The sequence below is a fragment of the Zonotrichia leucophrys genome, unplaced genomic scaffold (genome assembly GCF_028769735.1).
Source record: "Zonotrichia leucophrys gambelii isolate GWCS_2022_RI unplaced genomic scaffold, RI_Zleu_2.0 Scaffold_762_23918, whole genome shotgun sequence".
NCBI classification, from domain to species: domain Eukaryota; kingdom Metazoa; phylum Chordata; class Aves; order Passeriformes; family Passerellidae; genus Zonotrichia; species Zonotrichia leucophrys.
The window spans coordinates 2,158-23,918 of record NW_026992967.1 but is presented as its reverse complement, the minus strand read 5'-3'; the positions used below and the strand labels follow the sequence as shown (position 1 = coordinate 23,918).

Sequence of the window (21,761 nt, the reverse complement as noted above, 5' to 3'; positions counted from 1 at the left end):
TTGTCCCATTCCTGTTTTCCCCATTCCCATTTTTCCCAATTCCCATTCCCTTTTTTCCCATTCTTTTCCCCATTATTTTTCCAATTATTCTCTCGATTTCCTTTTCCTATTTTTTCCCATTATTTTTCCACTTTTCTCATTTCTCCCATCATTTTTCCCATTTCTCTTCCCATCATTTTTCCCATCATTTTTCCCATTCTTTTTCCCATTTTCCCCATTCCCATTTCCCCCATTTCCCTTTCCCATTATTTTCCCTTTTTTTTCCTGGTTTTCTCATTATTTCCCCCGTTTTTCCCATTGTTTTCCTCTGACTTTTCCCCATTTCTCCCGGTATTTTTCCAAATATTTTTCCAGTTATTTTTCCCATTTTCCCATTCCCACTTTTCCTATTATTTTTCCCATTATTTTCCCATTATTTCTCGCAATGCTTTTCCCATTATTTTTTCCCATTTTCCCATTAATTTTCCAGTATTTTGCCTGTTGTTTTTCCCATCATTTTCCCCATTACTTTTTCCATTACTTTTCCCATTTTTCCCATTATTTCCCCATTATTTTTCCCACTTTTCCCATTTCCCATTCCCATTTCCTTTTCCCATTATTTTTCCCATTTCCTTTTCCAATTATTTTTCTCACTTTTCCCATTCCTACTTTCTCCTTTCCCGTTATTTTTCCTGTTTTTCCAATTATTTTCCCCACTTTTCCCATTTTCCCCATTATTTTTCCTATTGTTTTTCCCATTATTGTTCCCATTATTTCCCCATTATTTTTCACATTATTTTCCAATTAATTTTCCATTATTTTCCCCATTTATTCCCATTATTTTCCCCATTTTTCCCATTAATTTTTCCATTATTTTCCCCATTATTTTCCCATTTTTCCAATTTTTTCCCCATTTTTTCCCATTTTTCCCATTGTTCCCCATTCCCACTTTCCCCATTTTCCCATTATTTTCCCATTATTTTTCCATTTCGTTTCCTATTTTTCCCATTTCCTTTTCCATTATTTTCCCATTATTTTTCCCATTATTTTCCCATTAATTTTCCCATTTTCTCCATTTCTATTTGTCCAGTTTTCCCCATTATTTTCCCATTATTTTCCCATTATTTTCTCATTATTTTTCCATTATTTTCCCCATTATTTTCCCATTTTTCCCCTTATTATTCCCATTATTTTCCCCGTCTTTTTTCCCATTTTTTCCCATTATTTTTTCCCAATTTTTTCCCATTATTTTCCCCATTATTTTTCCCATTCCCATTTTTCCCCACTCCCACTTTCCCCATTTTCCCATTATTTTCCCATTATTTTTCCATTAATTTCCCTATTTTCCTCCTTTTTTTTCCCATAGTTGTTCCAATTTTCTCCATTCCCATTTTTCCCATTTTTCCCATAATTTTCCCCAATTTTCCCCAATATTTTCCCCATTTTTTCCCCATTTTTTCCCCAGTATTTTTCCCATTATTTTTCCCATTGTTTTGCTATCATTTTCCCCATTGTTTTTCCCATAATTTTTCCCATTATTTTTCCCGTTTTCTCCATTCCCATTTTTCCAATTTTTCCATTATTTTTCCCATTGTTTTCCCATAATTTTCTTCATTTTACCCAATATTTTTCCCATTATTTTCCCAACATTTTCCCAAATTTTTTTCCCATTTTTTTCCCCATCGTTTTCCTCAGTATTTTCCCCATTTTTTCCCATTGCTTTCCCGTTTTCCCACCATTTTTCCCAAATATTTTTCTCATTATTTTTCCCATATTTTTCCCCATTTTTCCCAGGAGCAGCCCGCCCATCCGGATCAAGGAGGAGCCGCCCAGCCCCGCCCGGAGCCCGCAGGGGGAGGAGCCCAAGGGCGCCGGGAATTCCGGGAATAATTCCGGGAATTCCGGGAATTCCGGGAATTCCGGGAATAATTCCGAGACGCCGCTGTCCCCGTCCACCTTCATCGACTCCATCCTGCGGGAAAACGAACCCGGAGGCGCCGCCGGGACCCCCCAGCCCCCGGAAAAGTGCCTGAGCGTCGCCTGCCTCGACAAGTGAGAGACCCCCCGGAATTCCCAAAATTCCCAACATTCCCAAAATTCCCAAAGTTCCCAGCTCGGGGAAAGCGGGAATGGGGGAGAAATCCCTGGAATTTCAGGAGTTTCCAGCTCAGGAAAAAGCAGAGGCAGAGAAGAATTCCTGGAATTCCCAGCTCAAAGAAAGTTCGAATGGGGAGGAATTCCAAAAATTCCCAGGATTCCCAGCTTGGGAAAAGTGGGAATTCCCAGAATTCCCAAAATTCCCGGAATTCCCAGCTCGGGGAAAGGTCAAGTGGGAAGGAATTCCCAAAATTCCCAGCTCGGGGAACGCTGGAATTCCCAGAATTCCCAAAATTCCCAGCTTGGGGAAAGTTCGAATGGGGAGGAATTCCCAAAATTCCCAGCTCAGGGAAAGCAGGAATTCCCGGAATTCCCAAAATTCACAGAATTCCGAGCTTGGGAAAGTTCAAACGGGGAGGAATTCCCAAAATTCCCACAGTTCCCAAAATTCCCGAAGTTCCCAGCTCGGGGAAAGCGGGAATGGAGGAGGAATTCCCAAAATTCCCAGAATTCCCAGCTTGGGGAAAGTGGGATTTGGATGGAATTCCCAGAATTCCCAGCTCGGGGAAAGTCAGAATTCCCGGAATTCCCAAAATTCCCAGAATTCCCAGCTTGGGGAAAGTGGGATTTGGATGGAATTCCCAGAATTCCCAGCTCGGGGAAAGCGGGAATGGGGAGGAATTCCCAAAATTCCCAACATTTCTAGCTCAGGGAAAGTCAGAATTCCCAAAATTCCCGAAATTCCAGCTCAGGGAAAATGGGAATGGGGAGGAATTCCTGGAATTCCCAAAATTCCCAGAATTCCCAGCTCAGGAAAAGCGGGAATGGGGAGGAATTCCAAAAATTCCCAGGATTCTCAGCTCAGGAAAAGCGGGAATGGGGAGGAATTCCCGAAATTCCCAAAATTCCCAGCTCGGGGAAAGCGGGAATGGGGAGGAATTCCCAAAATTCCCAGCTTCAGGAAAGTTCGAATGGGGAGGAATTCCCAAAATTCCCAGTTCAGGGAAAGTCAGAATTCCCAAAATTCAAACAATTCCCAGCTTGGGGAAAGCGGGAATGGGGAGGAATTCCCAAAATTCCCAAAATTCCCAGCTCGGGGAACGCTGGAATTCCCAGAATTCCCAAAATTCCCAGAATTAATTCCCAGCTCGGGGAAAGTTCGAACGGGGAGGAATTCCCAAAATTCTTGGAATTCCCAAAATTCCCAGCTTGGGGAAAGTGGGAATGGGGAGGAATTCCCAAAATTCCCAAAATTCCCAGCTTGGGGAAAGCGGGAATGGGGAGGAATTCCCAAAATTCACAGAATTAATTCCCAGCTTGGGCAAAGTTCGAATGGGAAGGAATTCCCAAAATTCCCAAAATTCCAGAATTCCCAGCTCAAAGAAAGTTCAAATGGGGAGGAATTCCAAAAATTCCCAGGATTCCCAGCTCGGGAAAAGTGGGAATGGGGAGGAATTCCCAAAATTTTCAGAATTCCCAGCTCGGGGAAAGTTCGAATGGGGAGAAATTCCCAAAATTTCCAGCTTGGGGAAAGTCAGAATTCCCAAAACTCACACAATTCCCAGCTCGGGGAAAGCGGGAATCCGGAGGAATTCCCAAAATTAATGGAATTAATTGCCAGCTTGGGCAAAGTTCGAATGGGGAGGAATTCCCAGAATTCCCAAAATTCCCAGAATTCCCAGCTTGGGGAAAGCGGGAATGGGGAGGAATTCCCAAAATTCCCAGAATTAATTCCCAGTTTGGGGAAAGTTCAAATGGGGAGAAACTCCCAAAATTCCCAGCTTGGGGAAAGTCAGAATTCCCAAAATTCCCAGAATTCCCAGCTTGGGGAAAGTGGGATTTGGATGGAATTCCCAAAATACCCAAAATTCCCAGCTTGGGGAAAGTGGGAATGGAGGAGGAATTCCCAGAATTCCCAAAATTCACAGAATTCCCAGCTCGGGGAAAGCGGGAATGGGGAGGAATTCCCAAAATTAATTCCCAGCTCGGGAAAAGTGGGAATTCCCAGAATTCCCAAAATTCACCAAATTAATTCCCAGCTTGGGGAAAGTTCAAATGGGAAGGAATTCTCAAAGTTCCCAGCTTGGGGAAAGCAGGAATTCCCAGAATTCCCAAAATTCCCAGAATTCCCACCTCAGGGAAAGCGGGAACAGGGAGGAATTCCCAAAAATCTCAGAATTCCCAGAATTCCCCGCTTGGCAAAAACTGGAGTGGGCCGGAATTCTTTGAGATCCCGGCTCAGGAAAAGTGAGAGTGGGGCAGAATTCCTGACATTCCCAAAATTCCTGGAATTCCCAGCTGGGGAAAAGCGGGAATGGGGAGGAATTCCCAAAATTCCCGCTGTTGTTTATCATTCTAGCTGTTGTTTATCATTCCCGTTGTTGCTGTTTCTCATTCCCGCCATTGTTTTATCATTCCTGTTATTTATCATTTCCTCTGTTATCATTCCCGCTGTTGTTTCTCATTCCCGCTGTTGTTTCTCATTCCCGTTGTTTCTCATTCCTTCTGTTGTTTATCATTCCCATTGTTTTTTATCATTCCCGTTATTTATAATTCCTGCTGTTGTTTATCATTCTCGCTGTTGTTTAACATTCCCATTATTTATCGTTCCCACTGTTGTTTATCAATCCCGCTGTTGTTTATCATTCCCGCTGTTATTTCTCATACCTGTTGTTGTTGATTATCATTCCCACGGTTGTTTATCGTTCCCGCTGTTGCTCGTTCCCGCTGTTGTTTATCATTCTCACTGTTGTTTATCATTCCCGCTGTTGTTTATCATTTCCATTGTTGCCGTTTCTCATTTCTGCTGTTGTTGTTTCTCATTCCCGCTGTTTTTCATTCCCACTGTTGTTTATCATTCCGTTATTGTTTGTCATTCCCGTTGTTTATCATTCCCGCTGTTTTTTTATCGTTCCCGTTGTTGTTTACCATTCCCATTGTTTTTCCTTCCCACTGTTGTTTATCATTCCCGCTGTTGTTGTTTATCATTCCCGTTGTTGCTGTCGTTTATTCCTGCTGCTGTTATTTATCATTCCCATCATTGTTCATTCCCGTTATTTATCATTCCTGCTGTTGCTGTTTTTCATTCCCGCTGTTGTTTATCATTCCCGCTGTCGTTTATCATTCTCGCTGTTGTTTATCATTTCCATTCTTTATCATTCCCGCTGTTATTTATCATTCCCGCTGTTGTTTATAATTCCCATTGTTTATCATTCCCGCTGTTGTTTCTCATTCCCTCTGTTGTTTCGCATTCCCGTTATTTATCATTGCCTCTGTTGTTTATCATTCCGGTGTTGTTTCTCATTCTCGCTGTTGTTTCTCATTCCCATTATTTATCATTCCCGCTGTTGTTTATCATTCCCGCTGTTGTTTATCATTCTCTCTGTTGTTTACCATTCCCATTGTTTCTCATTCCCGCTGTTGTTTCTCATTCCAGTTTCTGTTGCCGTTGTTGTTCCCGCTGTTGTTTAAATTCCCGTTATTTATCATTCCCGCTGTTGTTTCTCATTCCCATTGTTTCTCATTCCCGCTGTTGTTTCTCATTCCCATTGTTTCTCATTCCCGCTGTTGTTTATCATTCCCATTGTTTATCATTCCCGCTGTTGTTTATCATTCCTGCTGTTGTTTATCATTCCCATTGTTTGTCATTCCCGCTATTGTTGCTTATCATTCCCGCTGTTGTTTACCATTCCCGCTGTTGATTATCATTCCCACTGCTGTTGTTTATCATTCCCATTGTTGCCGTTGCTCATTCCCGCTGTTGTTTCTCATTCCCGTTGCTGTTTCTCATTCCCGCTGTTGTTTAACATTCCTGTTATTTATAATTCCCATTGTTGTTTATCATTCCCGCTGTTGTTTATCATTCCTGCTGTTGTTTATCATTCTCGCTGTTGTTTAACATTCCCATTATTTATCGTTCCCACTGTTGTTTATCAATCCCGCTGTTGTTTATCATTCCCATTGTTTCTCATTCTCGCTGTTGTTTATCATTCTCTCTGTTGTTTATCATTCCCATTGTTTCTCATTCCGCCGTTGTTTATCATTCCCGTTGCTGTTGTTGTTTCTCATTCCCGCTGTTGTTTATCATTCCCATTGTTGTTTCTCATTCCCTCTGTTGTTTCGCATTCCCGTTATTTATCATTGCCTCTGTTGTTTATCATTCCCATTGTTGTTTATCATTCCCACTATTTATAATTCCCTTTTTTGTTTATCACTCCCGTTGTTGCTCATTCCCACCGTTGTTTATCATTCCCGCTGTTGTTTATCATTCCCATTGTTGCCATTTCTCATTCCCGCTGTTGTTTATCATTTCCATGGTTGCCGTTTATCATTCCGGCTGTTGTTTATCATTCCTGCTGTTGTTTATCACTCCCACTGTTGTTTATCATTCCCGCTGTTGTTTATCATTCCCACCGTTGTTTATCATTCCCATTGTTTGTCATTCCCGCTGTTGTTTCTCATTCCTGCTGTTGTTTATCATTCCCATTGTTGCCATTTATCATTCCCGCTGTTGTTTCTCATTCCCATTGTTGCCATTTCTCATTGCCGCTGTTGTTTATCATTTCCATGGTTGCCGTTTATCATTCCGGCTGTTGTTTATCATTCCTGCTGTTGTTTATCATTCCCACTGTTATTTTTCATACCTGTTGTTGTTGTTTATCATTCCCGCTGTTGTTTATCATTCCCATTGTTTCTCATTCTCGCTGTTGTTTATCATTCTCTATGTTGTTTATCATTCCCGTTGTTTATCATTCCGCTGTTGTTTCTCATTCCGGCTGTTGTTTATCATTCCCGTTGTTTATCATTCTCGCTGTTGTTTAACATTGCCATTATTTATCATTCTCACTGATATTTATCATTCATGCCGTTGTTTATCATTCCCACTGTTGTTTCTCATTCCCGTTATTTATCATTCCCTCTGTTGTTTATCGCTCCCACTGTTGTTTATCATTCCCGTTATTTATAATTCCTGCTGTTGTTTATCGTTCCCACTGTTGCCGTTTCTCATTCCTGTTGTTGTTTCTCATTCTGGCCGTTGTTTATGGTTTCTGTTGCCGTTGTTTAACATTCCCGTTGTTTCTCATTCCCGTTGTTTCCCATTCGGGCCGTTGTTTATGGTTCCTGTTGCCGTTGTTTATCGGGGTTTCCAGGTCGGAGCTGAACGAGCACCTGGACACGATCGACTCGAGCCTGGACAATCTGCAGGCGCTGCTGAGCACGCACGGCTTCAGCATGGACAGCGCCCTGCTCGACGTGAGTGTGCCGGGAAAACATTCCCAAAAATTCCAGGAAAAAAATTCCCGGAAAAAATTCCAGGAAAAAATTCCCAAAAATCCCAAATGGGAACTCCCAAAAATCTCCAACGCCCACTGAAAATTCCCGGCCCATTCCAAGGATAAATCCATCCCTGCTCGATGTGAGTGTGCTGGGAAAACGTTCCCAGAAAAAATTCCCAGAAAAAATTCCTGGAAAAAATTCCCAAAAATCACAAATGGGGACTCCCAAAATCCCAAAAATTTCCAAAGCCCACTGGGAATTCCCGGCCCATTCCCAGGATAAATCCATCCCTGCTCGACGTGAGTGTGCCCGGAAAACATTCCCGGAAAAAATTCCCGGAAAAAATTCCCAGAAAAAATTCCCGGAAAAAATTCCCTGAAAAAATTCCCAAAAATCACAAATGGGGTCTCCCAAAATCCCAAAAATTTCCAACGCCCACTGGGAATACGCGGCCCATTCCCAGGATAAATCTGTCCCTGCTCGATGTGAGTGCGCCCCAAAACATTCCCAAAAAATTCCCGGAAAAAAATTCCTGGAAAAAATTCCCAAAAATCACAAACGGGAACTCCCAAAATCCCAAAAATTTCCAACGGCCACTGGGAATTCCCGCCCCATTCCCAGTGGGAATTCTCAGGATAAATCCGCCCCTGCTCGATGTGAGAATTCCCAAAAATACCAAAATTCCTGGAAAAAAAACCCCAAAAATTCCCAGAAAAAAATCCCAAAAATTCCAACTGGGAACTCCCAAAATCTCCAATTCCCAAAATTCCCAATGCCCAATGGGAATTCCCAAAAAACCCATTCCCATTGGGAATTCCCAGCATAAATCCGTCCCTGCTCAACCTGAGAATTCCCAAAAATACCAAAATCCCTGGAAAAAAAAAAAAAAAAAAAAAAAAATTCCCCAAAATTCCTGGAAAAAAACCCCAAAAAAATTCCAAAAAATTCCCAGAAAAAAATCCCAAAAATTCCAACTGGGAATTCTTGAAATCTCCAATTCCCAAAATTCCCAATGCCCAATGGGAATTCCCAGGATAAATCTGTCTCTGCTCGATGTGAGAATTCCCAAAAATACCAAAATCCCTGGAAAAAAAACCCCAAAAAATTCCCAAAAATTCCCAGAAAAAAATCCCAGGTCAGGATTTCCCAGGAATTCCCATTTTGGGTGTGGGATTTCCTGGGAATTTCCAATAACTCCCATTTTGGGTTTGGAATTTCCTGGAATTTCCCAATAATTCCCTTTTTTTTTTTCTGGAATTTCCTAGGATTTCCTGATAATTCCCATTTTTCTGTGGGATTTCCCAGGATTTCGCAATAATTCCCATTTTTGGGTGTGGGATTTCCCAATAATTCCAATTTTGGGGCTGGAATTTCCTGGAATTTCCCAGTAATTCCCATTTTTCTGTGGGATTTCCTGGGATTTCCCAATAATTCCCATTTTTTGGTCTGGGATTTCCCAGGATTTCCCAATAATTCCCATTTTTTGGGCTGGTATTTCCCGGGAATTCCGGCATTCCCGCTCTCATTCCCGTTTTTCCCGGCAGCTCTTCAGCCCCTCGGTGCCGGTGCCGGACGTGACCCTGCCGGACCTGGACAGCAGCCTGGCCAGCGTGAGCCCAAAATCCCAAAATTTTGGGAATTTTGGGAATTCTTGGGCACTTTGGGAATTTTTGGGAATTTTGGGGAATTTTTTGGGAATTTTTGGGAATTTTTGGGGAATTTTTGGGGATTCTCAGACCCCATAATGACCCCAAAAAGGGCAAATCCTGAATTTTCCAGCCCTTGGGATTCCCATTTGGGCACCCAAAGGGGGAAATAATGGGATTGGGATTGGGATTGGGATTGGGATTGGGATGGGATTGGGATTGCATTGGGATGGGATTGGGATTGGGATTGGGATTGGGATTGGGATTGGGATGGGATTGGGATTGGATTGGGATGGGATTGGGATTGGCTTGGGATGGGATGGGATTGGGATTGGATTGGATTGGATTTGGGATCAGGGATTGGATTGGGATTGGGATGGGATGGGATTGGGATGGGATTGGGATTGGGATTGGGATGGGATTGGGATTGGGATGGGAACTGGGATTGGGGCTGGGATTGGGATGGGATTGGGATGGGATTGGGATTGGGATTGGGATGGGATTGGGATTGGGATGGGATTGGGATTGGGATTGGGATGGGATGGGATTGGGATTGGGATGGGATTGGGATGGGATTGGGATTGGATTGGGATTGGGATTGGGATGGGATTGGGATTGGATTGGGATTGGGATTGGGATGGGATTGGGATTGGGATTGGGATTGGGATTGGATTGGGATGGGATTGGGATGGGATTGGGATGGGATTGGGATGGGATTGGGATTGGAGTTTGAATTGGGATTGGATTGGGATTAGGGCTGGGATCGGGATTGGGATGGGATTGGGATCGGGATTGGGATCAGGATTGGGATTGGGAATGGGATCAGGAATAGGATTGGGATTGGGATTGGGATTGGGATTGGGATGGGATTGGATTGGATTGGGATTGGATTGGATTTGGGATCAGGGATTGGATTGGGATGGGATGGGGTTGGGATTGGGATTTGGATTCGGATCAGGATTGGGTTTGGGATTGGGATTGGAGTTTGAATTGGGATTGGATTGGGATTAGGGCTGGGATCGGGATTGGGATTGGGATTGGATTGGGATTGGGATGGGATTGGGATTGGATTGGGATGGGATTGGGATTGATGATGGGATGAGATTGGGATTGGGATGGGATTGGTGTGGGATGGGATCGGGACTGGGATTGGGATTGGATTGGGATTGGGATGGGATTGGTTTGGGATGGGATTGGGATTGGGATTGCGATCTCAATGGGATTGGGATTGGGATCAGTCTGGGATTGGGATCAAGATCAGGGCTGGGATTGGAGCAGGGGTTGGGAATTAGGGCTGGGATTGGGATCAAAGCTGGAACTGGGATAGGGGCTCGGATTGGGATTGGGATTGGGATTGGGGTTGGGATTGGGGTTGGGGTTGGGATTGGGACCAAGACCAATCTGGGATTGCGATCAGGGCTGGGATTGGGATCAAGATTAAACCTGGGATTGGGGTTGGGGTTGGGATCTCAATGGGATTGGGATTGGAGCTGGGATTGGGATTGGGATTGGGATCCGGGCTGGAATTGGGATTGGGATTGGGGCTGGGATTGGGATCAGGCTGGAATTAGGATCAGGATTGGGATCAGGATCGGGATTGGGGCTGGGATCAGGTTGAGGCCTGGGATTGGGATCAGGATTGGGATTGGAGCCGGGATCAGGAATGGAGCTGGGATTGGGATCAGGATTGGGATTGGAATCAGGATTGGGATCAGGGATTTGAATCGGAATTAGGGCTGGGATTTGGGTTGGGATTGGAATTGGAATCGGGATTGGGATTGGGACTAAGGCTGGGTTCAGTGCCACGATGAGGATTGGGATTGAAATTGGGATTGGGATCAGGCTGGGATTGGGATCAGATTGGGATTGGGATCAGATTGGGATTGGGATTTGGGATTGGGATCAGGATCAGGGCTGGGATTGCGGTTGAGGATGGGATTGGGATTGGGATCAAGATTGGGATCAAGATTGGGATAAAGGATCGGGATTGGGATCAAGTCTGGGATAAAGGATCAGGATTGGGATTGGGATCAGGATTGGTATTGGGATCAGGGCTGGGATTGCGGTTGAGGATGGGATTGGGATCAAGTCTGGGATAAAGGATCGGGATTGGGATTGGGATTGGGATCAGAATTGGGATTGGGATCAGAATTGGAATTGTGATCAGGAATTAGGATTGGGATTGGGATTGGGATCAGGATCAAGTTTGGGATAAAGGATCGGGATTGGGATTGGGATCAAGTTTGGGATAAAGGATTGGGATTGGGATTGGGATTAGGATTGGGATCAGGGATTGGGATTGGGATCAAGTCTGGGATAAAGGATCAGGATTGAGGTCGGGATCAGGGATTACGATTGGGATCTGGAATGGGATTGGGATTGGGATTGGGATTGGGATCAGGGATTAGGATTGGGATCAGGGATTGGGATTGGGATCAAGTCTGGGATAAAGGATCAGGATTGGGATTGGGATCAGGAATCGGGATCAAGTCTGGGATAAAGGATTGGTATCAGGGATTGGGATTGGGATTGGGATCAAGTTTGGGATCAGGGATTGGGATTGGGATTGGGATCAGGACCGGGATCCGCTCCAGGACCATTCCCGGCTCTCCCGGGATTTTGGCGCCGCCCCCGCCCCATTCCCGGGATTTTCCTCTCCGGGATCATTTCCAGGATGAGCAGGGGCCGAGTTTGGGATCCCTTTGAAACCCCAAAACCCTCGGGATGGGCGGGAATAATTCCCGGAATTCCGGCAGATCCAGGATCTCCTCTCCAACCAGGAGCAGCAGAAACCAACGGAGACCGAGCCCGGCGCGGGGGACTCCGGTATTCCAGGGGAAATTCGGGAATTTTGGGAATTTTTGGGGATATTTGGGAATGGGGGACTCGGGTATTCCATGGGAAATTTGGGAATTTTGGGAATGGGGGACTCGGGTATACCATGGGAAATTTGGGAATTTTTGGGATTTTAGGAATGGGGGACTTGGGTATTCCATGGGAAATTCAGGAATTTTGGGGTTTTTGGGAATGGAGAACTCTGGTATTCCATGGGAAATTTGGGAATTTTTGGGAATGGGGGACTCAGGTATCCCATGGGGAATTTGGGAATTTTGGGAAGTTTGGCATTTGGGAATGGGGGACTCAGGTATTCTATGGGAAATTTGGCAATTTTGGGATATTTGGGAATTTTTGGGAGTGGGGGACTCGGATATTCCGTGGGAAATTCGAGAATTTTGGGGGTTTTTGGGAATGGGGGACTCGGGTATCCCATGGGAAATTTGGGAATTTTGGGAATTTTTGGGAATGGGGGACTCGGGTATTCCATGGGAAATTTGGGAATTTTGGGAATTTTTGGGGATATTTGGGAATGGGGGACTCGGGTATTCCATGGGAAATTTGGGAATTTTTGGGATTTTAGGAATGGTGGACTCGGGTATTCCATGGGAAATTTGGGAATTTGGGGGTTTTTGGGAATGGGGGACTCCGGTGTTCTATGGGAATTTTGGGAATTTGGGGGTTTTTGGGAATGGGGGACTCGGGTATCCCATGGGAAATTTGGGAATTTTGGGGTTTTTGGGAATGGGGGACTCGGGTATTCCATGGGAAATTCGGGAATTTTGGGAATTTTTGGGGTTTTTGGGAATGGGGGACTCAGGTATTCCATGGGAAGTTTGGGAATTTTGGGATATTTGGCATTTGGGAATGGGGGACTTGGGTATTCCATGGGAAATTCAGGAATTTGGGGAATTTTGGGAATGGGGGACTCAGGTATTCCATGGGAAATTCGGGAAATTTGGGAATTTTGGGATATTTGGCATTTGGGAATGGGGGACTCGGGTATTCCATGGGAAATTCAGGAATTTTGGGAATTTTGGGAATGGTGGACTCTGGTATCCCATGGGAAATTCGGGAATTTTGGGGTTTTTGGGAATGGGGGGACTCAGGTATTCCATGGGCATTTTGGGAATTTGGGGTTTTTGGGGTATAGTTGCAATTCCAGAATCCCAATGGGAATTTTGGGTTTTTGGGATCTCATGGGATATTTGGGAATGGGCAACTCCGGTATCCCAACGGGAATTTTGGGAAGCAGCTGCTGCCCTGGACAGTGGATTATCCCAATCTCATAATTCCAAACTCCCAATCCCACATTCCCAATTTCCCAAATCCCCAAATTCCCATTTTTCCAGGGAAGCAGCTCGTTCCCTGCACGGTCCAGCCGCTCTTCCTGGTGGATTATCCCAAATTCCCATTTATCCCAAATTCCCATTTTTCCAGGGAAGCAGCTCGTTCCTGGTGGATTATCCCAAATTCCCATTTATCCCAAATTCCCAAATTCCCATTGTTCCAGGGAAGCAGCTCGTTCCTGGTGGATTATCCCAATCCCAAATTCCCATTTATCCCAAATTCCCAATTTTCCAGGGAAGCAGCTCGTTCCCTGCACAGTGGGTTATCCCAATCCCACATTCCCAATCCCAATCCCATTTATCCCAATCCAAATCCCACATTCCCAATCCCGCGCTCCCAATCCCATTTATTCCAATCCAAATCTCAAATTCTCACTCTCAAATTCCCAATCCCAAATTCCCAATTTATCCCAAATTCCCATTTTTCCAGGGAAGCAGCTCGTTCCTGGTGGATTATCCCAAATTCCCATTTATCCCAAATTCCCATTTTTCCAGGGAAGCAGCTCGTTCCTGGTGGATTATCCCAAATTCCCATTTATCCCAAATCCCCATTTATCCCAAATTCCCATTGTTTCCAGGGAAGCAGCTCGTTCCCTGCACCGTCCAGCCGCTGTTCCTGGTGGATTATCCCAAATTCCCAAATTCCCAAATTCCCATTTTTCCAGGGAAGCAGCTCGTGCCCTGCATGGTCCAATCCCTGTTCCTGGTGGATTATCCCAAATTCCCATTTATCCCAATTGAATTCCCAAATTCCCATTTTTCCAGGGAAGCAGCTCGTTCCCTGCACGGTCCAGCCCCTGTTCCTGGTGGATTATCCCAAATTCCCAATTTAATTCCCGTTTTTCCAGGGAAGCAGCTCGTTCCCTGCACCGTCCAGCCGCTGTTCCTGGTGGATTATCCCAAATTCCCATTTATCCCAAATTCCCAATTGAATTCCCATTTTTCCAGGGAAGCAGCTCGTGCCCTGCACGGTCCAATTCCTGTTCCTGGTGGATTATCCCAATCCCACATTCCCAAATTCCCAATCAATTCCCATTTTTCCAGGGAAGCAGCTCGTTCCCTGCACGGTCCAGCCGCTGTTCCTGGTGGATTATCCCAAATTCCCATTTATCCCAAATTCCCATTTATCCCAAATTCCCAATCAATTCCCATTGTTTCCAGGGAAGCAGCTCGTTCCTGGTGGATTATTCCAAATTCCCATTTATCCAAAATTCCCATTTATCCCAAATTCCCGTTTATCCCAATTTAATTCCCATTTTTCCAGGGAACCAGCTCATTCCCTGCACCATCCAACCCCTGTTCCTGGTGGATTATCCCAAATTCCCACTTATCCCAAATTCCCAATCAATTCCCATTTTCCAGGGAAGCAGCTGGTGCCCTGCACCATCCAATCCCTGTTCCTGGTGGATTATCCCAATCCCAAATCCCCATTTATCCCAAATTCCCATTTTTCCAGGGAAGCAGCTGGTGCCCTGCACCGTCCAGCCGCTGTTCCTGGTGGATTATCCCAAATTCCCATTTATCCCACATTCCCAAATTCCCATTTTTCCAGGGAAGCAGCTCGTTCCCTGCACCGTCCAGCCGCTGTTCCTGGTGGATTATCCCAAATTCCCATTTATCCCAAATTCCCAAATTCCCATTTTTCCAGGGAAGCAGCTGGTGCCCTGCACGGTCCAGCCGCTGTTCCTGGTGGATTATCCCAAATTCCCAAATTCCCATTTTTCCAGGGAAGCAGCTCGTTCCCTGCACGGTGCAGCCGCTGTTCCTGGTGGATTATCCCAAATTCCCAATTTAATTCCCATTTTTCCAGGGAAGCAGCTCGTTCCCTGCACGGTCCAGCCGCTGTTCCTGGTGGATTCCAGCGCCGTCGACGTCGGCTCCGGGGATCTCCCGGTTTTCCTGGAGCTGGGCGAGGGCCCCCCGAGCTTCCCGGATGGGGACGAGTATCCCGAGGAGTATCCCGAGGAATATCCCGAGGAATATCCGGAAGAATATCCGGAGGAATATCCCGAGGATTATCCCGAGGATTATCCCGAGGATCCCGCGCTGCTCCCGCCCCCCGCGCCCAAGGACCCGGCCGTGTCCTAAAGGAAATGGGGACGGAATCCCGGAAAAATGACAAAAATGGGATCCCAAAAAGACAAAAATGGGATCCCAAAAATGGGATCCCAAAAGGACAAACGGGATCCGAAAAAGACAAAAATGGGATCCCAAAAAAGACAAAAATGGGATCCCAAAAAGACAAAAATGGGATCCCAAAAAGACAAAAATGGGATCCTAAAAAAGACAAAAATGGGATCCCAAAAGAGACAAAAATGGGATCCTAAAAAAGACAAAAATGGGATCCCAAAAATGGGATCCCCAAAGGACAAACGGGATCCCAAAAAGACAAAAATGGGATCCCAAAAACAACAAAAATGGGATCCCCAAAGGAAAAATGGGATCCGAAAAAGACAAAAATGGGATCCCAAAAGGACAAAAATGGGATCCCAAAATGACAAAAATGGGATCCCAAAAAGACAAAAATGGGATCTCAAAAAGACAAAAATGGGATCCCCAAAATGACAAAATTGGGATCCCGAAAAACAAATGGGATCCCAAAAAAGACAAAAATGGGATCCCAAAACAACAAAAACGGGATCCCAAAAGAAAATATGGGGTCACAAAAAAAAAAAAACAAAAAAAAGGGAAGGAAGCCCTGAGTGAGTCGTCTTGCTTGGCACAGAAACCTGGGGGGTTCCGGGAATTCCGGGAATTCTGGAGAATTCCAGAGAATCCTGGAGGTTTCCAAATCATCCCAGGGGAATCCTGGGGGATCCAAAATCATCCTGGGACATCCTGGAGAATTCCAAGGGAATCCTGGAGGTTCTTAAATCATTCCAGGAAATCTTGGGGTGTCCTGGAGAATTCCAGGGGAATCCTGGAGGTTCCTGGAGAATTCCAGAGAAATCCTGGAGGTTCTGAAATCATTCCAGGAAATTTTGGGTGTCCTGGAGGATTCCAGGGGAATCCTGGAGGATCCTGGAGAATTCCAGAGAATCCTGGAGGATCCTGGAGCATCCCAGGGGATCCTGGAGGATTCCAAAGGGTCCCAAGGGATCCTGGAGCATCCCGGAGAATTCCAGAGAATCCTGGAGGTTCCTAAATCATCCCAGGAAATCCTGGAGGATCCTGGAGAATTCCAGGGGAATCCTGGAGGATCCTAAATCCTGGAGGAACCCAGAGGGTTCCAAGGAATCTTGAAAGATCAAAAATCACCCCAGGGAATCCTGGAGTGTCCTGGAGAATTCCAGAGAATCCTGGAGGTTCCTAAATCATCCCAGGAAATCCTGGAAAATTCCGGAGAATCCTGGAGGTTCCCAAATCATCCCAGGAAATCCTGGAGGATCCTGGAGAATTCCAGAGAATCCTGAAGGAACCCAGAGGGTCCCAAGGGATCCTGGAGTGTCCTGGAGAATTCCAGGGGAATCCTGGAGAATTCCGGAGAATCCTGGAGGTTCCCAAATCATTCCAGGAAATCCTGGGGTGTCCTGGAGAATTCCAGGGTAATCCTGGAGCAGCCCAGAAGGTCCCAATGGATCCTGGAGCATCCCAGAGGATCCTGGGGAATCCTGGAAGATCCTGAAGAATTCCAGGAAATCCCAGAGGATCCTGGGGAGCTCTGGAGGATCCGAAATCATCCCAAGGAATCCTGGAGAATTCCAGGAGATCCCAAAGGATCCTGGAGCATCCCAGGGAAACCTGGCGGATCCCAGAGGGTCCTGGGGAAATCTTGGATGATCCTGGAGAATTCCAGGAGATCCCAAAGGATCCTGGAGCATCCCAGAAAATTTTGGAGGATCCCAAGTCATCCCGGAGAATTCCAGGAGATCCCACAAAATCTTGGAGCATCCCCAGAGGATCCCAAAAAAAAATCCTGGAACGTCACAAGAGATCCCAAATTATCCCAAGGGATCCCGGAGCATTCCAGAAAATCCTGGAGCATCCCGGAGAATCCCAAAAAATCCTGGAATATTCTAAGGGATCTCAGAAAATCCTGGAGCATCCCAGAGCATCAGGAGGGATCCCAGAGGATCCCAAAAAATCCTGGAATATTCTAAGGGATTCCAAAAAAAATCCTGGAGCATCCCAGAGCATCAGGAGGGATCCCAGAGGATCCCAAAAAAAATTCCTGGGGGATTTCAAATCATCCCAGAAAATCCTGGAGCATCCCGAAGGATCCCAGGGATCCAGAGAGGGACAGAACCCCGGGATCTGGGGGGAACTGAAATCCAGTGGATCCCCAAAATCCCGGAATATCCCAGAAAAAAATGGTGCCCAAAATTCACGGAGTCCTGAAATAGCTCAAAATCCAGAAGATCCCAAAATTCCATGGAAACCTGGAATGTTCCAGGATTCCAAAATCCAGAGGATCCCGGAATATCCCAGGAAAAAATGGTGCCCAAAATCCACGGAGTCCTGGAATAGCTCAAAATCCAGCAGATCCCAAAATTCCATGGGATCCCAAAATCCTGGAATGCCCCAGGATCCCAAAATCCCACAGGACCCCAAAATCCTGGGGAAACCTGGAATGCCCCAAGATCCCAAAATCCAGTGGATCCCAAAATTCCATGGGATCCCCAAAATCCCAGGGAAGCCTGGAATGCCCCAAGATCCCAAAATCCAGAGGATCCCAAAATATCCCAGAAAATAACGGTGGCCAAAATCCACGGAGTCCTGAAATAGCTCAAAATCCAGTGGATCCCAAAATTCCATGGGATCCCAAAATCCTGGAATGCCCCAGGACCCCAAAATCCAGTGGATCCCAAAATCCCGGAATATCCCAGAAAAAAATGGTGCCCAAAATTCACGGAGTCCTGAAATAGCTCAAAATCCAGAAGATCCCAAAATTCCATGGGATCCCAAAATTCCAGGGAAACCTGGAATGCCCCAGGACCCCAAAATCCTGGAAATTTCACCCAAAGCCTGGCAGTGCCTGAACCCCACAGGACCCCAAAGTCCACCCAGATCCCGAAATCTCACAGGATCCCAAAACTTGGCTGTGCTGGGGGGGACCCCAAAATCCATCGGGATCCCAAAATCCCACAGGACCCCAAAACCCTGTGGGACCCCAAAATCCCACAAAACCCCAAAATCCAGTGGGACCCCAAAACCTGGCAGTGCCCAAATCCCACAAAACCCCAAAATCCCACAGAACCCCAAAACCTGGCAGTGCCCAAACACCCCAGCACCCTAAAATCCAATGGGACCCCAAAATCCCACAGGACCCCAAAATCCAGTGGGACCCCAAAATCTGGCAGTGCCCAAATCCCACAGGACCCCAAAATCCAGTGGGACCCCAAAATCAGAAGGCATCCCAAAACCTGGCAGTGCCATGAGACCCCCAAAGGCAAGGGGACCCCAAAATCCTGTGGGACCCCAAAACCTGGCAGTGCCCAAACCCCCCAGGACCCTAAAATCCAATGGGACCCCAAAATCCCACAGAACCCCAAAATCCCATGGAACCCCAAAACCTGGCAGTGCCCAAACACCCCAGCACCCTAAAATCCAATGGGACCCCAAAATCCCGCAGAACCCAAAAGTCAAGGGGACCCCAAAATCAGAAGGCATCCCAAAACCTGGCAGTGCCATGAGACCCCCAAAGCCAAGGGGACCCCAAAATCCTGTGGGACCCCAAAACCTGGCAGTGCCCAAATCCCACAGAACCCCAAAGCCAATGGGAACCACAGAATTCTTTGGGACCCCAAAATCCTGTGACACCCCAAAATCCCACAAACCCCCAAAACCCAGTGGGACCCCAAAACCTGGCAGTGCCCAAATCCCACAGTACCCCAAAATCCAGTGGGACCCCAAAATCCCACAGAACCCCAAAATCCAGTGGGACCCCAAAATCTGGCAGTGCCCAAACACCCCAGCACCCTAAAATCCAATCGGACTTCAAAATCCCGCAGAACCCTAATATCCAGTGGGACCCCAAAATCCTCTTTAATCCCAATGGGACCCCAAAATCCCACAGAACCCCAAAACCTGGCAGTGCCCAAACACCCCAGCACCCTAAAATTCAATGGGACCCCAAAATCCCACAGAACACCAAAATCCTGTGGGACCCCAAAATCGGAAGGCATCCCAAAACCTGGCAGTGCCATGAGACCCCCAAAGCCAAGGGGACCCCAAAATCCATTGGGACCCCAAAACCTGGCAGGGCCCAAACAACCCAGGACCCTAAAATTCAATGGGACCCCAAAATCCAATGGGACCCCAAAATCCAGTGGGACCCCAAAATCCAGTGGCAGTGCCACGAGATGCCCAGAGCCAAGGGGACCCCAAAATCCTCTTTAATCCCAATGGGACCCCCAAAATCCCGTGGAACCCCAAAACCTGGCAGTGCCCAAACACCCCGGGATCCTAAAATCCAATGGAACCCCAAAATCCCACAGAACCCCAAAATCCTGTGGGACCCCAAAACCTGGCAGTGCCCAAACACCCCAGCACCCTGAAATTCAATGGGACCCCAAAATCCCGCAGAACCCCAAAATCCAGCGGGACCCCAAAATCGGAAGGCACCCCAAAACCTGGCAGTGCCATGAGACCCCCAAAGCCAAGGGGACCCCAAAATCCAGTGGGACCCCAAAACCTGGCAGTGCCCAAATCCCACAAAACCCCAAAATCCAGTGGGACCCCAAAATCCCACAGAACCCCAAAATCCAGTGGGACCCCAAAATCTGGCAGTGCCCAAACACCCCAGCACCCTAAAATCCAATCGGACTTCAAAATCCCGTGGGACCCCAAAATCCAGTGGGACCCCAAAATCCTCTTTAATCCCAATGGGACCCCAAAATCCCACAGAACCCCAAAACCTGGCAGTGCCCAAACACCCCAGCACCCTAAAATTCAATGGGACCCCAAAATCCCACAGGACCCCAAAATCCTGTGGGACCCCAAAATCGGAAGGCACCCCAAAACCTGGCAGTGCCATGAGACCCCCAAAGTCAAGGGGACCCCAAAATCCAGTGGGACCCCAAAATCCCACAGAACCCCAAAATCCAGTGGGACCCCAAAACCTGCCAGTGCCCAAATCCCACAAAACCCAAAATCCTGTGGGATCCCTAAATTCCACAGAACCCCAAAATCCCATGGAACCCCAAAACCTGGCAGTGCCCAAATCCCACAGGACCCCAAAATCCTGTGGGACCCCAAAATTCCACAGAACCCCAAAGTCCTGCAGAACCCCAAAATTCTCTTTAATCCCGTTGGACCCCAAATTCCGGTGGGACCCCAAAATCCTGAGTTGCCCCAAAACCTGGCAGTGCCCAAAATCCCACAAAACCCCAAAATCCAGTGGGACCCCAAAATTCCACAGAACCCCAAAGTCCGCAGGACCCCAAAATTCTCTTTAATCCCGTTGGACCCCAAATTCCGGTGGGACCCCAAAATCCCGAGTTGCCCCAAAACCTGGCAGTGCCCAAAATCCCACCGGACCCCAAAACCCCGACAGTGGGGGGGACCCCAAAATCCCCCAAGGCCCCAATTCCAACATCTCCAATTCCTGCTGGAAAATTCCCAGGTTTTATTCCTTGTTTCTCTCTGGAATTTTGGGGGACCCCACTGGAATTTTGGGGGGATCTTTCTGGAATTCTGGGATATCTCAGTGGAATTTTGGGGGGATCCTGCTGGAATTCCAGGGGATCCCTGGGATGTCAGGGAATGTGTGGGAATGTCAGGATTCCACGTGGGAACATCGGGATTCCACGTGGGAAGGTCAGGATTCCGTGTGGGAACATCGGGATCCTGTAGGAACACCAGGATTCCACGTGGGACTGTCCAAATTCCACGTGGGAATGTCAGGATCCCACGTGGGAACGCCGGGATCCCAGTGGGAACATCAGGATTCCACGTGGGAACGTCAGGATTCCTCGTGGGAATGTCGGGACCCTTTGTGGGACTGTTCAAATTCCACGTGGGAATTCCAGGACCCCATGTGGGAATGTCAGGATTTCTCGTGGGAACGTCAGGATCCCAGTGGGAACATCGGGATCCCACGTGGGAACGCCAGGATGTTGTAGGAACACCAGGATTCCACGTGGGAATGTCGGGATTCCACGTGGGAACACCAGGATTCCATGTGGGAACGTCCAAATTCCACGTGGGAACGTCCAAATTCCACATGGGAACGTCCAAATTCCACATGGGAACGTCCAAATTCCACGTGGGAACGTCCAAATTCCACGTGGGAATGTCCAAATTCCTCGTGGGAATGTCGGGACCCTTTGTGGGGCTGCCCAAATTCCATATGGGAATGTCGGGGTCCCGGTGGGAACGCCGGGATCCCTTTGGACCGTGCGCTCTCTCTCTCTCTCCACGCTCAGATCAGATCTCTCTCGATAAACCACGGCTCCAACGCCTGCTCCGGTTTTTGGGGAGCGACGGAACCGGGATCCGGGAATGGGAACGGGGATCCGGGCATGGGAATGGGGATCCGGGGATGGGGATCCGGGCACGGGAATGGGGATCCGGGCATGGGAATGGGGATCCGGGCACGGGAACGGGGATCCGGGCACGGGAATGGGGATCCGGGCAT

General features: G+C 47.1%; 1 protein-coding gene across 1 annotated transcript; it reads left to right on the top strand.

Moving 5' to 3' along the window:
* Positions 1 to 1,773: 1,773 nt before the first annotated feature.
* LOC135441969 (heat shock factor protein 1-like) lies at positions 1,774 to 15,745 on the top strand (the record flags this gene model as incomplete). The annotated part of the gene is made up of 5 exons (XM_064701519.1): positions 1,774 to 2,031; positions 7,227 to 7,329; positions 8,898 to 8,963; positions 11,756 to 11,825; positions 14,994 to 15,745. Coding segments are annotated over 5 exons (775 nt in total), but the record flags the coding sequence as incomplete, so codon positions are not given.
* Between the last annotated feature and the right edge of the window lie 6,016 nt (positions 15,746 to 21,761).